Source organism: Mixophyes fleayi, chromosome 4 (assembly GCF_038048845.1).
Source record: "Mixophyes fleayi isolate aMixFle1 chromosome 4, aMixFle1.hap1, whole genome shotgun sequence".
In the NCBI taxonomy this organism is placed as follows: domain Eukaryota; kingdom Metazoa; phylum Chordata; class Amphibia; order Anura; family Limnodynastidae; genus Mixophyes; species Mixophyes fleayi.
The window spans coordinates 64,514,344-64,537,705 of NC_134405.1; the positions used below are offsets into that span (position 1 = coordinate 64,514,344).

Sequence of the window (23,362 nt, forward strand, 5' to 3'; positions counted from 1 at the left end):
GCACTAGTTGATGGGATCTACATGTTGGGTGCATGCAGATATGATAAACTATAATAATTATTTTTTATTTCAGTCTTTTTATCCACACATACTCAGTGTGTGCAAAAGAATTTCCATCTACACCTCCAGGAGAAGAGATCTTTTTCTTATCTCAACTTCTGCACTACAGTCGCAAGACAAAATTTTGGGAGCTTGATGTTTTGAAACTTCAGGCCCGAAACCCAATGGAAATGCTGTTTTTCAGGTATCTCAAATAAAGATCTGTCATTTTCTTTCACTCTGCATTATGAAATTAAGGTTTCACATTCAGTTTTGTATGACCGTTAATGCACTATGCAATTTTATTTGAACTTATTTATATTGTTTGCACCACTTTGCAAATCACTACACTGGCTCCCTGTGTCCTCCAGAATCCAATTCAGATTACTCACCCTTACCTACAAAGCCCTCAGCAACACCACCCCTTCATGTATCTCAAATCTCATATCAAAATACTCTCCCTCCCGCCCTGTTAGATCTACCTCTGACCTGCGCCTTGTCTCATCTCTGATAACCACCTCTCACTCCCACCTACAAGACTTCTCCAGTGCTGCTCCCCATTTATGCAAGGTCCTCTTTCTCCCTCTCTGCCGTAGCATAACATGCAGAGGGCTGAGTATGTGTGTATACTGAGTATGGGCTGAGTATGTGTGTATACTCTCATTCCAGAGAGATTTTGAAAAGTAGGTAATGATTTGTAGGATGACAGCTAATAAAAATGTCTTTCAGATACATGTTTAAAAGATACTTACCTTGCTATTATAGGCAAAAGGAACCATCTATGTGATATTGCTGTTTTAATCCAATTATTGAGGAATATGAATTGTTTTTGTTGGTATGTGCTGCTACAATCTTAAGTTTATGAAATCAATCAAATCACACTCAAAGCAGCTGTTATTTTTTTTTTTAAGGTAGGACCAAAATATTCTGAGGTTCTGCAAAGTTAGATAATTTTTTCCTGCAGATCAATCCCCCATTAGAGTTTATGGTCTTATTTCCCTGTAATATGCCTATGATGAACACATAACAGATCAGTATTAGTCAGCGGTCAATTACCTTTGGAACATGGGAGGAAACCACGGCATTTGAAATCACATAAACATTTGGAGAACACACAAACTGAACACAGATAGCACTCAGGGTCAGAATTGAACAAAAGGTCATGGTTAAGCAGCGACACTAACCCCTCTGCTGTGTACAATTAAGGAAGCTTAGTTTATACATTAAGCATAATGGTGCTGATGGGAGTAACTTACTTTTAAAATTAGAGCATATTTTCATCCATGTGCAGAGCTGTACACATCTCGAGATACGTCTGCTGCATCAGCAGCATATGCTCCAGGTTTACATGGTCATCATAATCGCTCCTGCCCTCCAGCATGTACAAACAATACACCTCCTAACAGGTGTATATGTGTGTTTTGGCAGATCTGCATGAACCACATTTCCATAAACTAGAGATGGGCGGGTCCGGTTACCCGAGAACCGAACCCACCCGAACTTTGGGTATCCGAGTACCGAACTGAGCAGCTCGGTACTCTCCCGCCTGTTCCGAATCCAAATCGAGGCCGAACGTCATCGTGACGTTGTTGGATCCCGAGGCTCGGTTCTCGCGATTCTTCAACATTATAAATACACGCCTCCACAGCAATCCAGCGCCATTTGACAGAGGGAGAGAGCAGGGTGTAGTCACAGGCTGATTAGAGCAGGGACAGAGAATCCAATATTCTTCTCGCAATTGCTCTAACAAAAATTGCTAGAAAAGAGAGGAGGATAGAGGTTTATTATTTTTTGTTAATATTTGGCACTCCCCAGTGCTTTTGGGGTCCCCCCCATAATTGTGCATAAATATTTCTGGCTGTCAAAAGTCATATCTGTCAGCAGTATCTACCAACTAATTTTTAGCACTCCCTAGTGCTTTTGGGGTGTCCTCCCTAATTGTGCATAAATATTTCTGGCTGTCAAAAGTCATATCTGTCAGCAGTATCTACCAACTAATTTTTAGCACTCCCCAGTGCTTTTGGGGTGTCCCCCATAATTGTGCATAAATATTTCTGGCTGTCAAAAGTCATATCTGTCAGCAGTATCTACCAAATAATTTTTAGCACTCCTCAGTGCTTTTGGGGTGTCCCCCATAATTGTGCATAAATATTTCTGGCTGTCAAAAGTCATATCTGTCAGCAGTATCTACCAACTAATTTTTAGCACTCCCCAGTGCTTTTGGGGTGTCCTCCCTAATTGTGCATAAATATTTCTGGCTGTCAAAAGTCATATCTGTCAGCAGTATCTACCAAATAATTTTTAGCACTCCCCAGTGCTTTTGGGGTGTCCCCCATAATTGTGCATAAATATTTCTGGCTGTCAAAAGTCATATCTGTCAGCAGTATCTACCAAATAATTTTTAGCACTCCTCAGTGCTTTTGGGGTGTCCCCCATAATTGTGCATAAATATTTCTGGCTGTCAAAAGTCATATCTGTCAGCAGTATCTACCAAATAATTTTTAGCACTCCTCAGTGCTTTTGGGGTGTCCCCCATAATTGTGCATAAATATTTCTGGCTGTCAAAAGTCATATCTGTCAGCAGTATCTACCAAATAATTTTTACCACTACAAGTGCTTTGCGCTCATAATGGATTCAAAGCAGTCCACATATGATCAGAGTGAGCAACCAGGTTCTGTCACAAGTCCTGATGTTAGTGTTCCCAGTACGTCATCTGGCCAAGGCGATGTCCAACTATAGAGTGTTTCCAAATCAGTGCAAAAAACAAAAAACAAAAATGTTTTTACTGTATTGAAGCTAAAAGAAGTGTTACTGAGCAAAAGTTAAGTGCCGATAAAAAAAAAATTGCAAACATGCCATTCTACACATGCAGTGGCAAAGAGAGAATGAGGCCTTCACCTTTGGCTATTAGTGGCAGATCCCAAAAAGTTACCCAGCCTACAATTGGTGCACAACTACCGTTACGCGTCAAAGCCGAGCTGCAAGATAACAGTAAGGCATTAGAGGAGAATGTTTGCTCTGATTCATAAATGACAACAATCCCTGTGGAGAGTCCATCCAACAGTGGGATGTGTAATCGTGAGCATTCTGCTGATGTGTGCCTTAATAGCCCGAGTGTAGCCGGTGATACCCAAATTGAGGATGCCACTTTGGAATTAGAAGAGGATGAGGGGGAGATTTGTGTAGGCGACGAGGGCGCTAATGAGGATGTTGATGAGGATGAGGTTGTTTGTGTAAGTCCTGCACCAGTGGCAGCAGTTCTGGCACATGACAAGAAAAAGCCCATTGTCATGCCTGGGCATAAAACAAAAAACTTCTTATGTGTGGAATTATTTCTACCCAAATCCAGACAACAATTGTATAGCCATTTGTAGTGTATGTCAAGCCACAGTCAGTCGAGGGAGGGACCTTAAGCATCTTGGAACCTCGTCTATGTTACACCATTTAACGAGAGTTCATGGCAAAGTGTTGGGAAAAGCTGAAAGTTCTTCCCAAAAAAATACAAGCACTCTATCATCAGCTAAGACCCTCCGCTCACCGACATCCCGACGGCTACAAAATACACCCACCACACCATCCTCATCAATATCCTCAGTAGCACTCGGAGTTAGCCCGGCATCCCACTTAAGGCTGGATGACTCCTGCACTATTATTGATTCCTCTGAAGAAAGCGTTAGTCCCACTGCTGCTGCTGTTGCTGCTGCTGGGGGTGAATCGTCATCCCAGAGGCAGGTCAAGAAAATGAGCAGTCCTACATTTCAGCAATTAACTGTGAAACAATCATTTGCGAGGGGAAGCAAATATGACAGCAGTCACCCAGTCGCCAAGCGAATCACAGACGCCATGGCTGTCAATGTTAGTGTTAGATCTGCGTCCAATCTCCACAATAAACGCAGCTGGTTTTTCACAGTTAATTGAGGTTTTGTGTCCGCGTTACAGAATTCCATCGTGACACCATTTCTCCCGTAAAGCAATTCCACAACTATACCAAAAAGTGTGCAAAAATGTAGAGATTGCGCTGAAAAATGCCATTCTGCCCACTGTCCACTTAACCACAGATATGTGGACAAGTGGAAGTGGCCAAACCAAAGACTATATGACTGTGACAGCCCACTGGGTTGGTCATTTGCCTTCACCAGCAGGTACAGCAGCAGCATGTACACCACTACGTAACATTTGTCACAGGCAGGCCACTCTTTGTATCACCGCCTTCACTAACAGGCATACGGCTGACAATTTGTTTTACGTAAACTGAGAGATGTGATTGATGCATGGCTTATACCACTCGGACTCTCCCCAGGGTATGTCATTTATGATAATGCCAACAATATAGTGCGAGCATTACAGCTGGGTGATTTCCAACATATTCCCTGTTTTGCTCACACCATCAACTTGGTGGTGCAGAGCTTCCTACGAAATAACCATAAGGTGCAGGAGATGCTTTCGGTGGCCCGTAAAATTTCAGGCCATTTCAGGCATTCAGCCACAGCATGTAGGAGATTACAGCAGCTCCAAGAGCAGTTTAACTTGCCCTGCCACCAACTTAAGCAAGAGGTGGTAACTAGGTGGAATTCCACCCTGTACATGCTTCAGAGGATGGAGGAACAGCGCAAAGCCATCCAAGCATATTGCACAAGCCATGACATTGGGAAAGGAGGGGGGATGTATTTCACTCTTGCACAGTGGGGAATCCTTTCAGTCCTGTGCAAGGTGCTGAAACCATTTGAGGTTGTGACGTGTGAGGTGAGGGCAGACTCTGCTATTTTGAGCCAAGTCATTCCTTTAATTAGACTATTGGAAAAGCAGCTTGAGAAAATGAAGGAGGAGCTGAAAGCAAGCAATTCAGCAAAGTATGTTGGCCTTGTCAATCAAGTACTTAATTCGCTTCACAATGATCCTTGAGTTATTAAGATCTTGAATTCGGATCAGTACGTTTTGGCCACTGTGCTTGATCCAAGGTTTAAAACCTACATTGAGTCTTTACTTGTAAAGGAGCGAGATGTGAACTTTTGCAAGGAGCTATTGCTCAGCAAGTTGGCCGCTGAACTGGGCCTCGGCTTGACAACGTGTCCTCCTTCACTTTCTCAAGCTGCTGCTGCTCGTAAAAAATTACATTTCCCAAAAAGAAGCAGTGAAGATGCAGGGGGCAGACCAGAACAATTTAACATCTGTGCTGGTTTGAAGGATTTTTCAAAAAAAAATTGTCACTTTGCCCATAATTCCATCCAATACGAGTATAAACATGCAAAGGATGGTGGAGGATTACTTTCAAGAGGGAGTAGATATGGAAATGTCAGACAGTCCCTTTCCTTACTGGGAAGAAAAGCAGGCCATTTGGAAACCCATGTACAAACTTGCTTTGCAATACCTAAGCTGCCCACCCTCCAGTGTGTACTCTGAACGAGTGTTCAGCACAGCAGGGAACGAAGTCAGTGATCGCCGTAGAAGGTTACTTCCCAAAAATGTGAAGAAAATGATGTTTATAAAAATGAACTACATCTTCCACGAGGAAGGCCTTCACCATCCAAGACATCCAAGCACTGACTGTTCTCTAAGGGCGGATTCAAGCGGCAATGAATTGATAGCCTGTGATGATGACGTACACACTGATGAGGGTGAGGATGAAGCTGAAGATGATGACGATAACATCTTTTTAAAACTTTCTATGTAAGTGTAGGGTGAAATCTACCCCCAAAGAGGAAAGGGACTTGTGGCATTTGCATATCACGTACCATCTTGAACGGCTGCTGTTTGGGCAATTTCTCCTTAAGGGTAGGGTGTCATAGACAGAGTGACCCCAAACTGCCTTTGTCCATTTCTCTTAATATTGTACAGTCTATAACGGCTGAATTTTTTTGTATTTTATACAAGTGGAGGGGTGCCTAGAGAGACAGAAACCAAACTGGCTTTTGCCATGTCAATTAATATTGTACAGTCTATAACGGCTGAATTTTTTTGTATTTTATACAAGTGGAGGGGGGCCTAGAGAGACAGAAACCAAACTGGCTTTCGCCATGTCAATTAATATTGTACAGTCTATAACGGCTGAATTTTTTTGTATTTTATACAAGTGGAGGTGAGCCTAGAGAGACAAAAACCAAACTGGCTTTGTCCATTTAAATTAATATTGTACAGTCTATAACGGCTGAATTTTTTTGTATTTTCGACAAGTGGAGGGGGGCCTATAGAGCCAGAAACCAAACTGGCTTTGTCCATTTAAATTAATATTGTACAGTCTATAACGACTGAATTCTTTTGTATTTTCGACAAGTGGAGGGGGGCCTATAGAGCCAGAAACCAAACTGGCTTTGTCCATTTCAATTAATATTGTACAGTCTATAACGGCTGAATTTTTTTGTTTTTTAAACAAGTGGAGGGGGGCCTATAGAGACAGCAAGCAAACTGCCTTTTTCCATTTCTTTAAATATTTAACTACAAGTGTAGGGTGTAATATACATCCAAAGACGATGGCTGCATTGCCAATATGCATAGATGGAGAATAAATGAAGGCCTACCAACGAAGAATTAAACTGTTTTTTGGATAATTTATTACCTCTACAATTAGATTACTTATCTCTAAAACAGTTGGAGCACTAAATTGGGTTATTTTAGGCCCAAAAACATTGATTTTCCAACAAAATAGCAAAACAAAACCAACCAAAACCAAAACACGCAATGGCGGTTTTGCAAAACCAAAACCAAAACACGATGGTAATCCAGATCCAAAACCGAATCCAAAACCAAAACACGGGGGTCAGTGACCATCTTTAGCATAAACGCGCCTTTACTGTTCCCAGCCAACATTAGAAAGCCCCTTTCCTCACCTTTCCCGCCTCTCCTGGCCCAGACGGGTGTAAGTGACAGGTGTGTGTAAGTTCCAGGCAGGCATAGGTGCCAGCTATGATAAGTGACGTACATCCAACTGTGCATCAGTATCATTATGCATATTGACCATAGCGGACTAGTGCATGAATTACACATGTCTTGCGCAGTTTGTTATTTAACATTAAAAGACCAGAGTTGGAATTAGCAGAAAAGGCACTCCTAGTCTACTGAAATATAGATATATATAGAAATATAGAAATATACATTTTATTTGCTATTATTACAATCAATCAAATATCTTTGAGTCATAACAATATGTGCTTATTAATGGGCAATCAGCCTTTATTGTCAGGATATTCTGGCGTTTTTCAGCATCTCTAATTGTAACATGGCTTTGTCCAGGAGACTACTTACTCAATTTTTTACTTAACTTTCTTAATGAATCAGGCTCAATGTTGTTTGTGTCTTGTGTCAGCAGGTTACAACACTAGGGGGGGGAGGGGGGGGGGTGAGTTATCTAGAACTGTGGGGCCTCTGGCAATGGACACCTACATTTCTTCTTGTTAAGGAGAGAAGTTGGGTGTTCTTCAAAAAATAGTTTTTGGTGGCATTGTCTTTATGTTAGTGATATACAGGGGATGCAATGTAAATGCTGATGTTACTACATTATAACTGGTTTATGTGAGATTTTCCAATATGCATGATTGTGGCTGGATCACTTATAAATAACTTATTGTATAAATATATTTAAATTATTAGCATAATGCGCTAATGTATATCATTGCAAATTTACTTATCTTCCTATATTGGTATGTGTTTGGTATGGAAATGTATTGATTTCGGAGATAGATGTCATATTTGGGTCTTGAAACTGTCTGGAGACAGGTAATGTCATGTTAATTAAGTCTTTTCATGGGAATTAACCAACAGGTCTGTCTAGCCTGAAAGAACAGCAGGGGGTCATTTGACTTTCTGGTAGACTCTCCAGGTTTGTAAGACTCAGGATGCAAGTGATCACATATGAATGAGAATTTTGAATGTGAAAGATAAATTGTTTTAAAAGCAATATTATAGAAATGTTGTCTCCTGATGGTAAATATTCAATAGAAAACTTTAGACATACTGGCACTGCTAGTAGCAATGTAAAAAGGTGTTAATCCCCTCCAGCCATGCTGCAGGAAGCACCTGGATTGGTCAGAGTGGCAGGAGGCTGGATTACTTCCTGCCAGGGTATCTGTGTAATCTGTATAAAAAGTGAACTGTTTGACCATGTAATGTATTATTGTTCCATCTGACCTTCTGATCACTAGTACCATACACTAGTGTAAATTGTCCTTATTAGGACACTGTAGCTAATAAACATAATTTGCTTCAAGAGCCTGCTTGATTACTACTTTCCTGCTGTGATTCTTGAGACCTGCAGATTAGACCCAAATCTAATCCGTTATCCGGCTGCTCTAAGGTTTGGACCCAGCGTCTAGTACCACCACTCTGCCCGCTACCCAGCAGCTATGGCCAGTGTGATAGGCCAGGGGGGAACCATCCACTGCAACCCTGATCTACAGGAAGAGGTCAGTGGTACCAGCCCAGGAGCCCAGTGAGGGGGTACACTTGCAGCGACAGCTACCCAGAAAGACGCGTTTTTTGATGCCGCAAAGAAGTTCAATGGTGGCAACCGCTTAAGTCCTTCCTACTGCGGTTAGAGGCTGTATTTGGGATAAAGAAAAGCTGACGGTGGCAAGGCAAGCCCAACCTGTCCCCAGTGACACAACAGACAGGGTGGCATCGGCAGTCCATCCTGTCACAATGGTCATCTATAAAGATTCCCTTTCATGCATGCAGTTATAGATTTGAGTCCTAAAAGAGTATATTATTTGACACTTGGAAAAGCAATGGTTAAAATTCGTCCTCACATAATTGCACTAGATGGGTGGTTACGTTATGAAGACTCACATATATGTCACACTATGTCATACTAGAATTTCAAGTCCTGCATACAACTGATCATAATCTAATTCCATCACCATAAATCATCTCTTCTAACTTCAATTTAAACTTCAAGTTAGCAATGGATTTTGTTTTACGTTTATTGCTACTTAACACTAATCTTTTGTAACGTTACAGATTTATACATGTTTTTCTACCATGCACACTATTTTCCAATAAATTATTGGGTGCTTTAAGTGAGCCGTATATAGGGAGGAATACAGTCTGACAGCCACTGAAATTCCCAAGCACATCCAAAATGTCTGAAGATTTGCATAATGAAAAGGTTTGATCTGAGAGAATAACACTGACATATAGTTTTTCTATAATGAAAATCCTTCACTGCTAAAAGTACATTGATGTGGTCGGAGATGGGTGACTCAAACAGTCTTGTCTGTTATTTTTCAACAAATACAGCATCACTAGAGAAAGCATTATGTGACTGTCTGGCTCATATGGTACATATGTAATGTAATAATATCCATTAACGAACAAAGATCTGCTTTATTAGCTGCCTCTTAAATCATTTATTGTCATGGATGACCCTACAATATTCCAGGCCACTGACAATAGAGACGATTCAAGCAAGCTGTGAAAGGCATAATATGTCCAATTGATTATTCATGTAAGAGTGACAGCAGATGCTCCAGGCCTGTTTACCATATTTATTGTGGTACCAGCTAGGACTACATCATGAATGACTGTCCTCATGATATAATTGTCAGTCACGCTATTTCATCAACGTCTAAGCGGAATACACAGCAATAAGTGGTAGTGGCAGAGAACCATGGTTGCTGTAAATGTCAAAACTTCAAACAGGCTTGCAAATGAATTAAGGTATTCGTGAAATTAGACTGACAATTTAATTGACCTGTTTGCACCAGTTTGGACTTTTAATGTCCCACTTTATCGGTAGAGTATAACGATCAAATACTAAGCAAGAAGTGGATAACATAAATGAAATATGGTTTGATGTAAAATCATAAAAGCTTGATGTAACTGTAGGCAATTTCCCTTCAAGCAAAGCTTTTTAAGTTTTCTGATTTTAATTGTGTTCAGTTCACTTCCTTTTACATTTCTTTGTTTTCTAATCACATTTGTAGTAATTGAACTTTACTGCATCATTTTCCACTCACTTAGGACATATTTCAACCACTTTTATTCAGTAATCATGTTGTTAAGTTTGAGAAAGCAGTTAAATCTCTATGTATTAGCAAATCGGATTTGATCATTGCCCAGTGTGAACAATAATTGTAGGAATATGAGTTTGTAAGTATGTTAGTTTTTGTTATGTTCTATTAATGGTAAAATATATGAGTTAGTGTAATGTTAATGAGTATGAATGCAAATATAAAAGAAACGGGTTGTATGTATTATATTTGTGTTTCACCTCCTTTACCAGCCTGCTCCCCCTCTGCTCAGTTGACAGACACTCTGGGCTTTGTAGACATGTGATGGCAGGTTCACCCAACTGGAAGAGAACGGTCCTGCCACTACATATACCATGGTTTTATGCTCACTGATTTTCTTGTGTCTAGCTGGTTGCAACAGCTGCTTATCCTTCCTATTCAGGACAGATGCAGGCGTATTTAATCTATAGGAGTGCTTGATTCCTATTGGCTGTGCAAACTTTATTTAACTCTCTCTCCCTACGACCTGTGCTGGTGACAGCACTGTCTGACCAAGTGTGCCTTGTGTCTGCAAATCCTGCCGAATATCTTACTGACTAGATGTGTTACACCTGAACCGTTTACTAACCCTGCTTTTGACTGCTACCTTCCCTTTGACCTTAGTCTATTTCATGATTTGTCCTTAGTCTGCCACCAGCCCTGGTCTCAGCCTGTTTCACAACCTTGCTCTGGATTTCTGCCAGCCGTGACCATAGCCAGTATTGTGACTCTGTCTCAGTTTACAGTTAACTTTTGTCTTCAACCTGTTGTCCCTGTCTTTGGACTTTATTTCTGCACAAGGATGCTCAGTGCCTGTACCGTTGTCCCTGTGTTTGGACATTGTCTGTGCACTCTGCACCAGAATCCTTAGTGTCCCTAGATTTGTTCCTGAAATTGGACCCTCCCTCTACACTCATCAATAGGATCCTCAGTGTCCCTGAATTTATCTCTGTCTTTAGTCTACTTACTGCTGGTCTCCTGTGGCATTCAGTCTACACCCATGAATACCCTAAGCTGATAAGTCACTACTACTGTGGGTGAAGTCTTGGGGGCAACCAAGTATTAGTGAGCACATAGCATTCTATAAGAAAGGAGGCCTGCTAAAGGTGAAGACCCTGTGAAGAAGTTCTAGGGGTTTTATCAGCCAATCAGTAGCACTGGGTTGACTTGCAAATAATTCCAACAGACTGACTATTCATCCTAACCTCATGCCAACCACAATCTGTTCATTTATATAGATCTTAATTAGCTGGTCATTGCATGTTGCCTTTTAGCCAAGACTAGCTGTCAGTGAAAGCTCAATGTGGCAATGATCATTTACTTATGTTTCCAAGCTACCCGATTCCTACATAGAGATCTAAATAATCCTATGTACAGCTGAGTGGGGAGTTCTGGGCTTCATTACTGATAACAAGAAAACCTGTTATGTCACAATAGTACGGTCATTAGGCTTGAATGAAGGGAAGTCCTTAGGGCTATTGTAGAAATGTATCTCAGATTCCTGCTGCCTCTCAGAACTGATAGATTCAGTGTAACTTGGATCTAAAAGTAGCTGTAATCCAGAGACAGATCTTAATCCTTCATCCCATCGTCAAGCAAACCCTGATGAAGTCACTATTTTGATGCCACAATATCAAAATAAAAGCTAACACATAAATAAATAAATAAAACAGGTAAAAAATGATATGTGCTGTAAAAAATATATTCCTCTGAAGAAATCACTCTTAGGTGATCAAACGCGTCAGTTCTGATGACTCATAACAACTAACCACATACTAACACCTCAAAGTTTTATTACCGTATAATACTATGTTCCCAAAAACTCCAATGCAGGTGCTGACACGTGTGTGTCGGATCAACAACAAACAGCAACAGCAGTGTGTCACTGGAAGGATACTGTTATGTTCTTTCCCTTAGATTTGCCCTCATTCAAGATGGCCGTGATTGCCTCATGAAGTTTCCATCTTGGATCTCTGATATGAACTTGCCCTTACAATAGCCCTTATCCAAGATGGCCAGAACTGTCTCAGGAAGATTCCATCTTGGATCTCAATTCCTGTTTGGGCCTAGAAAAGGCACTTCCTGTTATGCAGCCTTTGCTCGAGTATTGTGTTTGTGTCTGAACTAGATGCTTCCACAGAACCTTGCTCCCTTGTGATTTGGAATACAATTGATACCTCTTGATACCTCTACAAGACATTTATCTTGTTGATACTTTGGACTTGCTTGCTGGACATTTGAGATTTATTTCTATATCAAAATAAATCTTCTAAACAGGCAATGAATTTGTTTAGAGCAACAAGGACAGAACTATTACATTTTAGATTTAATATACAAAAAGTACAATGCTTACAGAGAATAAAAAAAACAGTTAGATAAAGATTTGACATACAAGTAAAAAATTGCAAACAGTTATAAAAACAAATGGGATGAAAGTACAGATCATCACTTACATATAATAATCTGTATGCCTGGGGCAGGCAGAAAAGATGGACAGTCCTTCAATTAGATTGATCCCCAAGAAGCTGACAGTTTTTCCCTTCGAAACACAGGTTTTTAAGCAAAATGAAATGGGATGGTCTTCACAGGGGCAGTGTTTAATGCTAATAGGGGGTTGTGGCCCGTGCCGCCTTTTCAATCACCATTTGCATGTTGCCTGATTTACTAATCAATTCTACTATGTGATATAACTTTTTTGTAGAGTGTCACATGGATCCAATTTTATCATTAATAAATCCCCTATGACTCTGTCCATCTTTTGATATCAAACACGCCTAAATACAGTGTATTCGCAGAGCTTACACTCATTTCCTTCATTTCCTTCATTTCTCTGTGGGGCAGAATTCCTAATTCAACATATGAGCTGCCCTTCATCATACTATTGAGGAATATGTGGTTGATCACTACTTTTATTGATTTTAAGTGGCATATTTTAAAAACGGAATCATTTTGTCTATATTACATATAGCCTATGTCAGCATATGGCCTTTTTGAGCCAGACCACATGCTGAGTAGTACCTAAACGTCTATTCAGGTGTTAAAACCAGGCTATATCTCACTCTTTGAAGCTGCCCCCAGGTGACACTTCTATCTTCTCACACTGGGATGTGCAAAGCCATCCTAATTAAGGATGAGCGCACTCGGATTCCTGGAATCCGAGCCCCCCCGAACATTGCGGATCCGAGTCAGATCCGAGCACTGTCCGGGTATTCCCGCCAATTCCGAAACTTAAAACGAGGCTCTGAGTCATAATCCCGCTGTCGGATCTCGCGATACTCGGATCCTATAAATTCCCCGCTTGCCGCCGCCATCTTCACTCGGGCATTGATCAGGGAAGAGGGAGGGTGTGTTAGGTGGTCCTCTGTCCTGCTATTTCTCGTGCTGTGCTGTGCAGTGCTGTGCTCTGTCCTGCTGAGTCCAGTGGTGCTTTTGGCAAGCTCTTTAAGTTCACAACAGTTGTGGATTTGGATGTCTTTTATAAATGGTATTTTTAGATCAGTGCACTGATCAATAACAAATAGTGTGATTACATGCTATATATATTTTTTTTTTTTTAGTTTTTTCATTAAATGTGCTTTTTTTAACATCAATTTCACAGATTTATTCACAATTGAGTGGGTACTACTCCAAGTGCTGTAGTTTTTTGGTTTATTTTGATTTATTTAAAAACTCACAGGTTCTTCACAGTTGGGAGAGCTGAACCACTAATTGTGTTTGGGATACATGGTTAATCAGCGCCAGAAACTTTTTTAGCTATAGGACAATGGGAGTCTGATACATTTTGGTCCAGCCAGAATGCAGAGTTAAAGAGTGGCTAGTGGGCCGTATGATCCAGTCTCACAGCAATGTTTGTCATGGGTCAGTGGTTTGTAATCTTGTGTGAGCTGTGTAAGGGGTGGTAATAAGGTAAACTAGGGAGGTTAAAAGGGTGGTTGAGGAATATTATAAGCTTGCTTGAAGAGGTCGGTTTTCAGAGAACAATTAAAGACAAGCGGAAAGTCATTGTAAGGGAGGGAATTCCACATAGTGGGTGCTGCCCAAAAAAAGTCCTGTAACCGGAAATGGGAGCATGTAACGAGACTGGGGAGAGATGCAGATCTAGTGCAGAATGGAGGTGTTGAATTGGTAGCACTATGTAAACAATCTAAAAACTGATAGATTATTTCTTAACAGCATCAATGTCTTCACATAACATAGGCGAAATGTGGCTTTAAAAGAAAAAAACATATCCTTAATTAATTTTTTTTTCCCCCTGCTATCCAAGTATTATGGATAAAGGCCTGTGTGTCTGGCAGTGCTGCTCTTTATTGAGAACAATGGTCCCTAGTACATCAGCGACTCTTCCATATGCAGGAGTACTCTTCCATGTGGTACTATGGTGCATTTGAAAATGTGGTACACAGCAAAAAGGGGGATATTGCCCAAAACAATACATCTGATATTTAGACAGAATTTGAATGCTAGTTATGGGTGAAATCACATTTTACCTTTGCACCATTTGTAATTAATGTCCTCCAAAACCTTACAGTTTTATCTATTTGTGGAAATATTGATTTATGTCCTCTAGTTACAAGTGAAATTGTGTGTCGGTGGGCATTTTGGCCCTCATTTAAAGTTGGGCGTATGTCAGTTTTTATGGAGTGAATATACACATGTCTGTACTACATGTGCACCAGTTTGCATCTGTATGTAAATTTGTGCATTTCGCTTAGAGTGGTTGAACAGGGCAGGCAATTCAAACTTAAGTACATCAAGGGCGTGTTCATGGAAGTTCACGGAAGCTGTTTGTGTATTGACCTCTCCAGCTGATACTACTTAATTCATTAGTGTTGTGCTATGTTAGAAGTGCCTTCTACTGTCTATTCACATTACCTTTTTGTAATTTGCCTTTGGACTACTGCAGGGAAAAAAAGTCCAAATCAATTTTTAAAAGGGCAATCAATGGATATGGATGTAAATGGATGAAAGGTTCTAATAAGGAAACGTAGAGATTATGCCCATAACAACTTATCAGTTTCTAACTGTCATTTATCTAGTAAATTCATGACCTGTACTCCCATATTGCTCATTGTAGAGTTTCAATGCAAATATTACTGTGTCATTGGCCCGGCCAGAAACAGTGTGATGTGTCACAGAGCTATATACTATTGTGTGTGTAAAACAGTAGTAAGGATGTTGTCTGCTGGTATTAGTAGTATGATATTTTCATTGATAAAAGGCACAATCTACAAGCATTATGCATTATTGCATACATATACAATCATAGTTGGTGAGCAGTTATACTATAGAAAATATTTTGTCTTTTTGTATTGACCCTATCTAAAATGTGTATGTTTATTGCTTCTAGTTCCGGATTTACCCATCAGGTTTCACTTGTGCAAGATGGATTTCTTAGCCTCCTGTATCCCACCCTACGTTGTCCTCGTCCTGTGCTACATTGGCTGTTTCAGGTAAAGTTTAAGGTTCTACTACATTTCAGGCTAAAATATTATGGCTAGTTTTCACCGTAACGTTGGCAGTGTCTGTTGAAGACAGAAGGGAGCACTGGCTAAAAATTATTTTGGGGCCTCTTACCCTATACAGTGAATACTGCACCCCCCCCCCCCCACCTTGTAAAATACTTAATCTAAAGGGCATCTTCCAACATATAGGTACATGTAATTACCATGACTGTGCTGAATTATCTGTCACTGTATATTCATTTTGTAAGGAATTTAGTGTTTTTTGACCAAAATGTGCTCATTTGTAAATAATCTTGACCGTGGGGTGACCATGCTTCTTTTTGTCCCCGGTGAAGGTTAGGTTACCTCTGGTTCCTGCCTTCCCCTATGTATAAACATAGGAAGATGATCCTTTGGATCTTTGTTCCCTGTATTTGCTTTGATTCTAACTTAATTGAGGCTCTCTCTATAAACCGCAGCATATTGTTTTGGTGCTATATATTAGATATTCCATGCACATGATAATACTTGGGTCCAATTAGAAAATGTTCAAAATAATGTTCCAACTTACAAACATATGGCGTATCAAATTACAGAGAACTTTTACTTAAAAAACAGGAAATATATTTGTCTGTAAGTACTTTATTTAGGTAGTATAACATCCCCACTCTTTTACATGTAGTCAACCCAAGTGCACAAGTTGCTCTGTTTCAACACTTTTTTCTAATGTCCCCACTTCTACATTGGGGAAAGGGGGACCTAGATAATTTTATAGTACATTTATCTATGTTCACCTGTAAAAGGGTAAGGAAAATGGTGCTATGTCTGAGAGTCTGTTGTTACTCTCTGTTAGCACTGAGTTTCCAATGTTGTGTTAAATATGCCATTTAATAATTAATCTCATTAATTAGGGATAAGTACATTTTTAATCTTTTATTGCTATCTTTGTTCATGTCTAAGAATTATTTACCCATAACATCTCATAGCTATCCCTGTCAATTTCTTACAATTCATTACCCATGACATCTTATAGCTATCTTTGTTAATATCTAGCAATTTGTTACCCATGACTTCTCAGATGTTCTTAAGTGGCATCTGTATACAACCATCTTAAACTTTTGTCTTGTACCACAACCAACCTTAAACAGTGTAGTCCCAGTTGCTAAATTAATGCATCACAACCAGAAGTTTGTAAGAGCTACTTATGCAATTTCCCTTTTTGCTGGGTACTCGCCTAAGTATCACACATGCTTGAAAATTCTGTCAAGGGAGCCCAAACATCGCTTATTCCAACAACAGTTTTATCAACAAATTTTTGCATAAACATACAGATAAAATATATGGTACCAAATTCTTTTACTTCACAGATGAGTTTGAGATCATATAAACAGAACATATAAATACTTGTATACAAATACATATAAGATTATATAATTTAACAGATAAAAAGAACATACAGTATTATTAAGTCATTATCAGAAGTGAGTTCCATTTTAACTCCAGTAATGTGTTATCCCATTTTGTTACTAAGTTAATGTGGTTTATTATTTATCTTTTTTTTAGTATATAAGTTCCAGGGTTTCTTTTCTATGTATGTATGATTATGTGAGTGTGGAAGAGTGAAACAAAATAGAAATAATGTATGTAAGTGAAATATCAGTATGTTCTCTCGGTGTACGTGAGTCTATATGTATATGTATATGTTAATAAAGAGAGAGTGAGCTTGCACGTGAGAGAAGGTGAGTGTGCATGTGAGAGATAGAGAGAGAGATGGAGGACAAAGACAACATAACAAGATGGAGGGCAGATCGCAAGGAGGAAGACAAATACCACATAACAAGATGGAGGACAGATCGCATGGAGGAAGACAAAGACAACATAACAAGATGGAAGATACCTGATCACAGATAGTTACTCCGAGCCTTTTTTTATGTTAAAGAGCAAACATTTTGGAGTTTCATATGTATACATCATGTTTATACTTTCTCTTGGTATGTGTCAAATTTGCTGTTTGTTTTGAAAAAACCCAAATAAAATTACTTTAAAAAAATAAATAAAAACAAGATGGAGGACAGATCGCATGGAGGAAGAAAAAGACAACATAACAAGATGGAGGACAGATCGCATGGAGAAAGACAAAGACAACATAACAAGATGGAGGACAGATCGCACGGAGGAAGGAAAAGACAACATAACAAGATGAAGGACAGACCGCATGGAGGTAAGACAAAGACAACATAACAAGATGGAGAACAGACTGCATGGAGGTAAGACAAAGACAACATAACAAGATGGAGGACCTATCGCATGGAGGAAGACAAAGACAACATAACAAGATGTAGGACAGATCACATGGAGGAAGACAAAGACAACATAACAAGATGGAGAACAGAGACAAAGATGGTTGAAAAGAAAGTAAGATAGAAGGCAGATAAGCATAGCAAGGTTATAGGGTTTAGCAGAGTTTGGTTCAAAGTATATCGCAGGATTATAGTAAAGTTATTACATAGTATATTGTACATAGTGAGGTTAATGCACAATAAAATATACATTATTGCAGTCTTAGTGTGGTTGGGTATTACAGGGTTAAGCAGTATAGATATAGAATAAACAGTATGCAGTATGGATAATATAGAGTAATATACTGTAGTTAAAGTTAGTTAAGCACTATACATTATATGAGTAATATATAAAATAAAAAATAATATACCATTGATAAAGTTAGTTCAGTACAGTGTAGTTATCACAGGATTATAGATTATTAAATAGAGAGTTTAGTACAGTGTAAACAGTATATCAGATATATTCTCAGCCTCAATGCTGACCTCTTGTTCACAATTTACAAGGGTATATAAACCCTTTTCGGACTCTACACCAGTGCCTGAATATCATTTGCCCTAAACTTGGGGTCCTGTGGAATTCTCTTTATTCATAGTATCTTGGAAGGTTTTCAGTAGGTATCTCAGTATTCATAGTATCTTGGATTGTCATTTTGGTTTTGACCTTTTGTCTGCCCCTTGACTTCATTATTGCTCTCCACAGTTTTGGCTTATATTCCTTATATTCCTGGTACAACCTTTTCCTGATGACCCTTTTGGATTTTCTGTCAGTACCAGCTCCGTTTATACTGGTTTTGACCTAGCTTGTTCTTGTTCTCTACATTAGTTAACCGGTTACCTTGCTATGAACTGTCTACGAGTGCCTCGATCTGAATGTCCTATGCAATCAAGCTCATACCCCCTTTCGAGGGTTCCTGAGAACACGGGGGGCATATTAGAATCCATGCCTCACAGTTCATTTGTGTTAGTAGATACATCCTATGTTGGTGAACAGTGTGACACAGTGCATTTTTTGTAACTGGAACCAAAGAGAAAGAGACGACAGAGAGATATAAAAAGAGAGAGACATAGATGGTGTTGTAGGGAGAAGGATGGTGTTGGTGGAGACAGGGAGATGGTGTTATTTGAAGAAGATTGAGTTAGTGGATTGGGAGGGAGATGGTGTTCAAGGGAGAGAAAAGGAATATAGGAACCAATGAAAATGGAAAGGACAAAGGGTTTGGTGGATAGGAGCATGGTACATTGATTTACCTTCATCTCGGTTTATCCTTGTTGGCCCAGCTACCCTAGCGCCCATTGCTTCCTCCTCTAGTGTTTCCTCCTCTATCCCTCTACCTTCAAGGCCACCTATTCTTAAGCCTTCTCCTCCAGCCTCCCCCTGCTCTGACACTGACACCTCAAACCCCTCCAACCCCCCCACGCCATGGCCCTGGGTTTGCTCTGTGACCTGGTCTGCCCAATGCTTTTCTGTGAAAAAGAAAATAAACGTTAGTTGGTTGTCTTTGTTTTAATACATTTTTTGCCTAATGTAAAGATGTATGTGGTGCAAAATCACACTCTTACAATGTTCATTATCAGTCCCATTTTGGCCAGATTGCCCATTAACAATCTGAGTTGCTTTTTTTTTTAATTAAACAAAGTTTACTCTCATTAATTATCGTTTTAGGATACAGGAGTCTATTAGAGTAATGAGATTAATTTATATGTTATATGCTTATGTTATATAGATTTCTTAAATTTTTAAGTAAAACGCAGCTGTAATGTACACTTATGTCCAAGCTTATTGTTTTGTTTTAAATTACATCATTGCTGACTTACTACACACTTCACATTGTGTAGATATTATTGTGGGTTATAAAGCTTACATAAAACCTTTTTCAAACTTTATAAGAGGGTGTGCAGAATAATATTTTTCACAATAAATAATTAAATAAATGTAGAATATATTTCTTTTTTATATTTTGAAAAGGTTTTTCATCATAAAATCACATAGCCCTCTTGGTTTGATTATAGGGGTGGGTGTAACGATTGTCTCAGGAAAAGAGCTCTGGGGTTACACATGTTAGCCTGTTTTAGTGCCAAACAGAGGCATGTAGTCTAATGAGCCCCCTGGTTTTCACAAAAAGGCAGGCTACTCTGTGTATCATCTGCTTCACTAAGAGGCTTATTATTATTATTATTATTATTATTATTACTATTATTATTATCGTAGAATTGTAAGACACCACAGTGCTCCACAGCGCCGTACAGTAGGGAAGAAAAAGACATACGTAAAACAAGGTCACCTCTAAAAAAGAGATGGGTTTTCAAAGAGCATCTAAAGATTTGAAGGCTTTGGGAAAGTCTAATTGAGCGTGGTAGGGAATTCCATAAGTGGGGAGCAGCACGAGAGAAGTCTTGAAGGTGAGAGTGAGAGGTGGTTATCAAAGACGTGACAAGGCGCAGGTCAGAGGTAACACCGCTGACAACCTGTTTGAAAAACTAAGGGATGTCATTGCAACATGGTTTATTCTGCTTGGACTCTCCTGAGGATATGTGATTTCTGCTAACACCACCAATATTGTTAGAGCATTACAGTGGGGGGAATTCTATCACATTCCCTGTTTTGCTCACACAATCAACTTGGTGGTACAGAACTTTTTAAAAAAGGACAATGACATGCAGGAGATGCTGTCTGTGTCCCGAAATATTTAGGGTAATTTTGGGGATTTTGCAACAGCATGTAGAACAGTGTTGGCTAACCTGTGACACTCCAGGTGTTGTGAAACCACAAGTCCCAGCATGCTTTGCCAATATATAGCAGCTTATTGCTGGAAGGGTATGCTGGGACTTGTAGTTTCACAACACCTGGAGTGTCACAGGTTAGCCAACACTGATGTAGGAGAATGCAGCAGATGCAAGAAGAATAAAATTTAGGGGGAATGTACTTTAGTCCAGCGCAGTGCAGGATACTTTCCGTGCTGTGCAAGGTGCTGAAACCACTAAAAGTAGTCACCTGTGAAGAGAGTGCAGACATTGTTAGCTTGAGTCAAGTGATTCTCCTAATTAGACTTTTTGAAAAGCAGCAAGAGAATTTGAAGGAGGAAATGAAGCAAAGCAATTCCGCTAATTATATTGGACTTGTAGATTAAGTACTTTATTAACTTCGCCAGGATCCAAGAGTTATCAACATCTTGAAATCGGATCATTACATTTTGGCAACTGTGCTTGATCCTATGTTTAAGAGCTATTTCTTTTCTTTCTTTCCAACTGACCCAGATCTCAAGAGATGCAATGAGCTCCTGGTCAGCAAGCTCAAGTGGTACATGACACAATGATGTCTTCTCCTTCAGTTTCTCATGAATTGTTGCTAGGAAAAAACTTAACTTTCCCAAGACACCCAGTGGTGATGCAGATGAGTCTGCACAACATTTTGACATTTGGTCTGGTCTAAAAGAATTGCCCAAAAATCGTTACAGCTCTTCCGTAAAATGAACTACAAATTCCATGAGGAAGGCTATTACCGGCAATTACATCAAAGTACCCAGACTTCTGTGATGGTGGATTCCAGCAGGGATGAATTAGTATTGTTTGAGGATGATGTACAAACTGATGAGGGTGAATATGATGACAGTGTAGATTGCAGGTGTTGAGATCTAGCTGAGAGAAGGGAGCTAGCTGATGCTGGTATGCTTGGTAATATTTTGGGTAGAATGGCATGTTGGCAATTTTATGGTTTTCTACAGTAAACTTTCACCTTTATTGGAGAGGTGATTTTTTTCTTTGCAAAAGTACAAACTTTTTATTTACATTTTTGTTTCCCTGACTTAAAACCACTATGCGCTTGAACATAGACTTTAGCACATGAGATAGAGGGATTAGTATCATCATGACTGAGAACAATGCCATCCATCCTGTTTCTGTATGACCTATGACACAGTAGAATTTCACTGGAGACTTTTAAGAACACTGACAGCCCTATTATTACAATTTCTGTTTCAGCACTGAACCCTGCCACCTCTCCTGTTTCTGAGTGAACTATTGTACAGTAAAATGTAACTGCAGATATAGACCAAGACTGCCAACCCTATTATTTCTATTTCAACAATGACGATTAGCAATGGAGCTCTTCTCTTTGTGTGTTACCTATATAACACAGTACAATGTGACTGCAGATTTAGAAGACCAAGCCTCTCATACCTATTATTGGTATTTCAGCAATTACAATTAGCAAAGGAGCAATGGAGCTTTCCTGAATGTCACTGGAGACTTTGAAGAACACTGCTACCCCTCCTCTTTCTTTTCTACCTATGACGATGACCAACTGCACTAGAGACTGCCAAGAACTGTGCTACCCCTTTTGTGTCCCTCTGTGAAATGGAGCAGGATCAGCGTGGAGGGCGGTACTTATAGAATCCAAAACTTGCGAGATCTGAGATCCGACGATGTAACAATGACATTTTGCTTCACTTTCAATTCCGAGGGCACATAAAAGTACAGAGCCAAGGGATCTGCTAACTTTGGGTGTGTTCGGTTCTCGGGGAACCAAGCTTGAGCATCTCTAGTTTAGATGCCTTCTATCATCCAATTTGTATTGGACAAAACTATATCATCATTACCTAAAGGTAAGGTCAGTGTATCTGATGGTTCCTCTTCATCGTCTTATAAATTGCTCACTGAAGACATATTAAACCTTTCAGACAGAGGTCTATAATAAAATATCCTTGTAAGTGAATTTGTTATCTTCTAATAATTTAGCTTACGCTTAAACTTATTTTTAAAGATGGTAAAAATCCATTGACTTTTTTGTGTTCTAGTCCGATTTCGTTATTGAAGGAAAACATTAAAATTTTAACAAATAATTTTGTGGATACCAGTGGATAATTTTGTGGATCCATCAGGACCAGCTAGGCATTATCAAAGTCAGGTCAGGCACGCAGAACGATATGTTCTAATTGCATTGATTGTGCAAGCTGTACAATGCTCATTTAAAAGCTCTTTTCTTATTCATTAAAGCAGAGAAGTGTTTATAATAACGTATATTATTTGCAAATTGCATTAAACATCTTTGGTGTTCCAGGTCATTTTCTCAATCTATTAAATGTCATTTACAAAGTACCTTAAGGAAGTATATTTTGCCAAATACAGAATCTGAAAACTTGTCTCTAGTTAGAGGCACCCGACAAGGATGTCTGTTATCTTCAATTTTATTTTATGTAGCCTTAGATACTCTTGCACAAACCTTAAGCTCTAATGTAGTATATTCAGGTATGAGATTGAGCCAGTTTGAGCGTAAATTAGCAATGTATGTTGATGATATAGTCTTGATGTTTTCTAAGCTTATATTATCATTACCAACAGTCTTCAATATAATTGAATTACATAGTCAGTCTTCATGATACAAAATTAATTTTGTTAAAACAGAATAATTTCTAATAATGGGGCAATGTCCCTTTCAAGTCATTGACTCTCTAGGAAAGTCTTTATCTACTAAGCCATTCAAATTTTCTGGTCTCTCTATACCAACATATGTTTCACGCCTTTACATATATAATATTTTACCAATAATTACATTTATAAGGA

The 23,362-nt window shown here is 39.3% G+C and overlaps 1 protein-coding gene across 9 annotated transcripts in view; it reads left to right on the forward strand.

Annotated features, from left to right (window-relative positions):
• SEMA4C (semaphorin 4C) overlaps positions 1 to 23,362 on the forward strand; it is a 465,016-nt gene that overhangs the window by 172,171 nt on the left and 269,483 nt on the right. For 8 of the 9 annotated variants that reach the window (XM_075207325.1, XM_075207330.1, XM_075207327.1 and 5 more), the window contains 2 exons: positions 74 to 244; positions 15,368 to 15,470. In XM_075207325.1, the coding sequence (XP_075063426.1) occupies positions 74 to 244; positions 15,368 to 15,470 (274 nt within the window). The remainder of the gene's footprint in view (positions 1 to 73; positions 245 to 15,367; positions 15,471 to 23,362) is intronic. The other variant, XM_075207323.1, reaches the window with a different exon arrangement.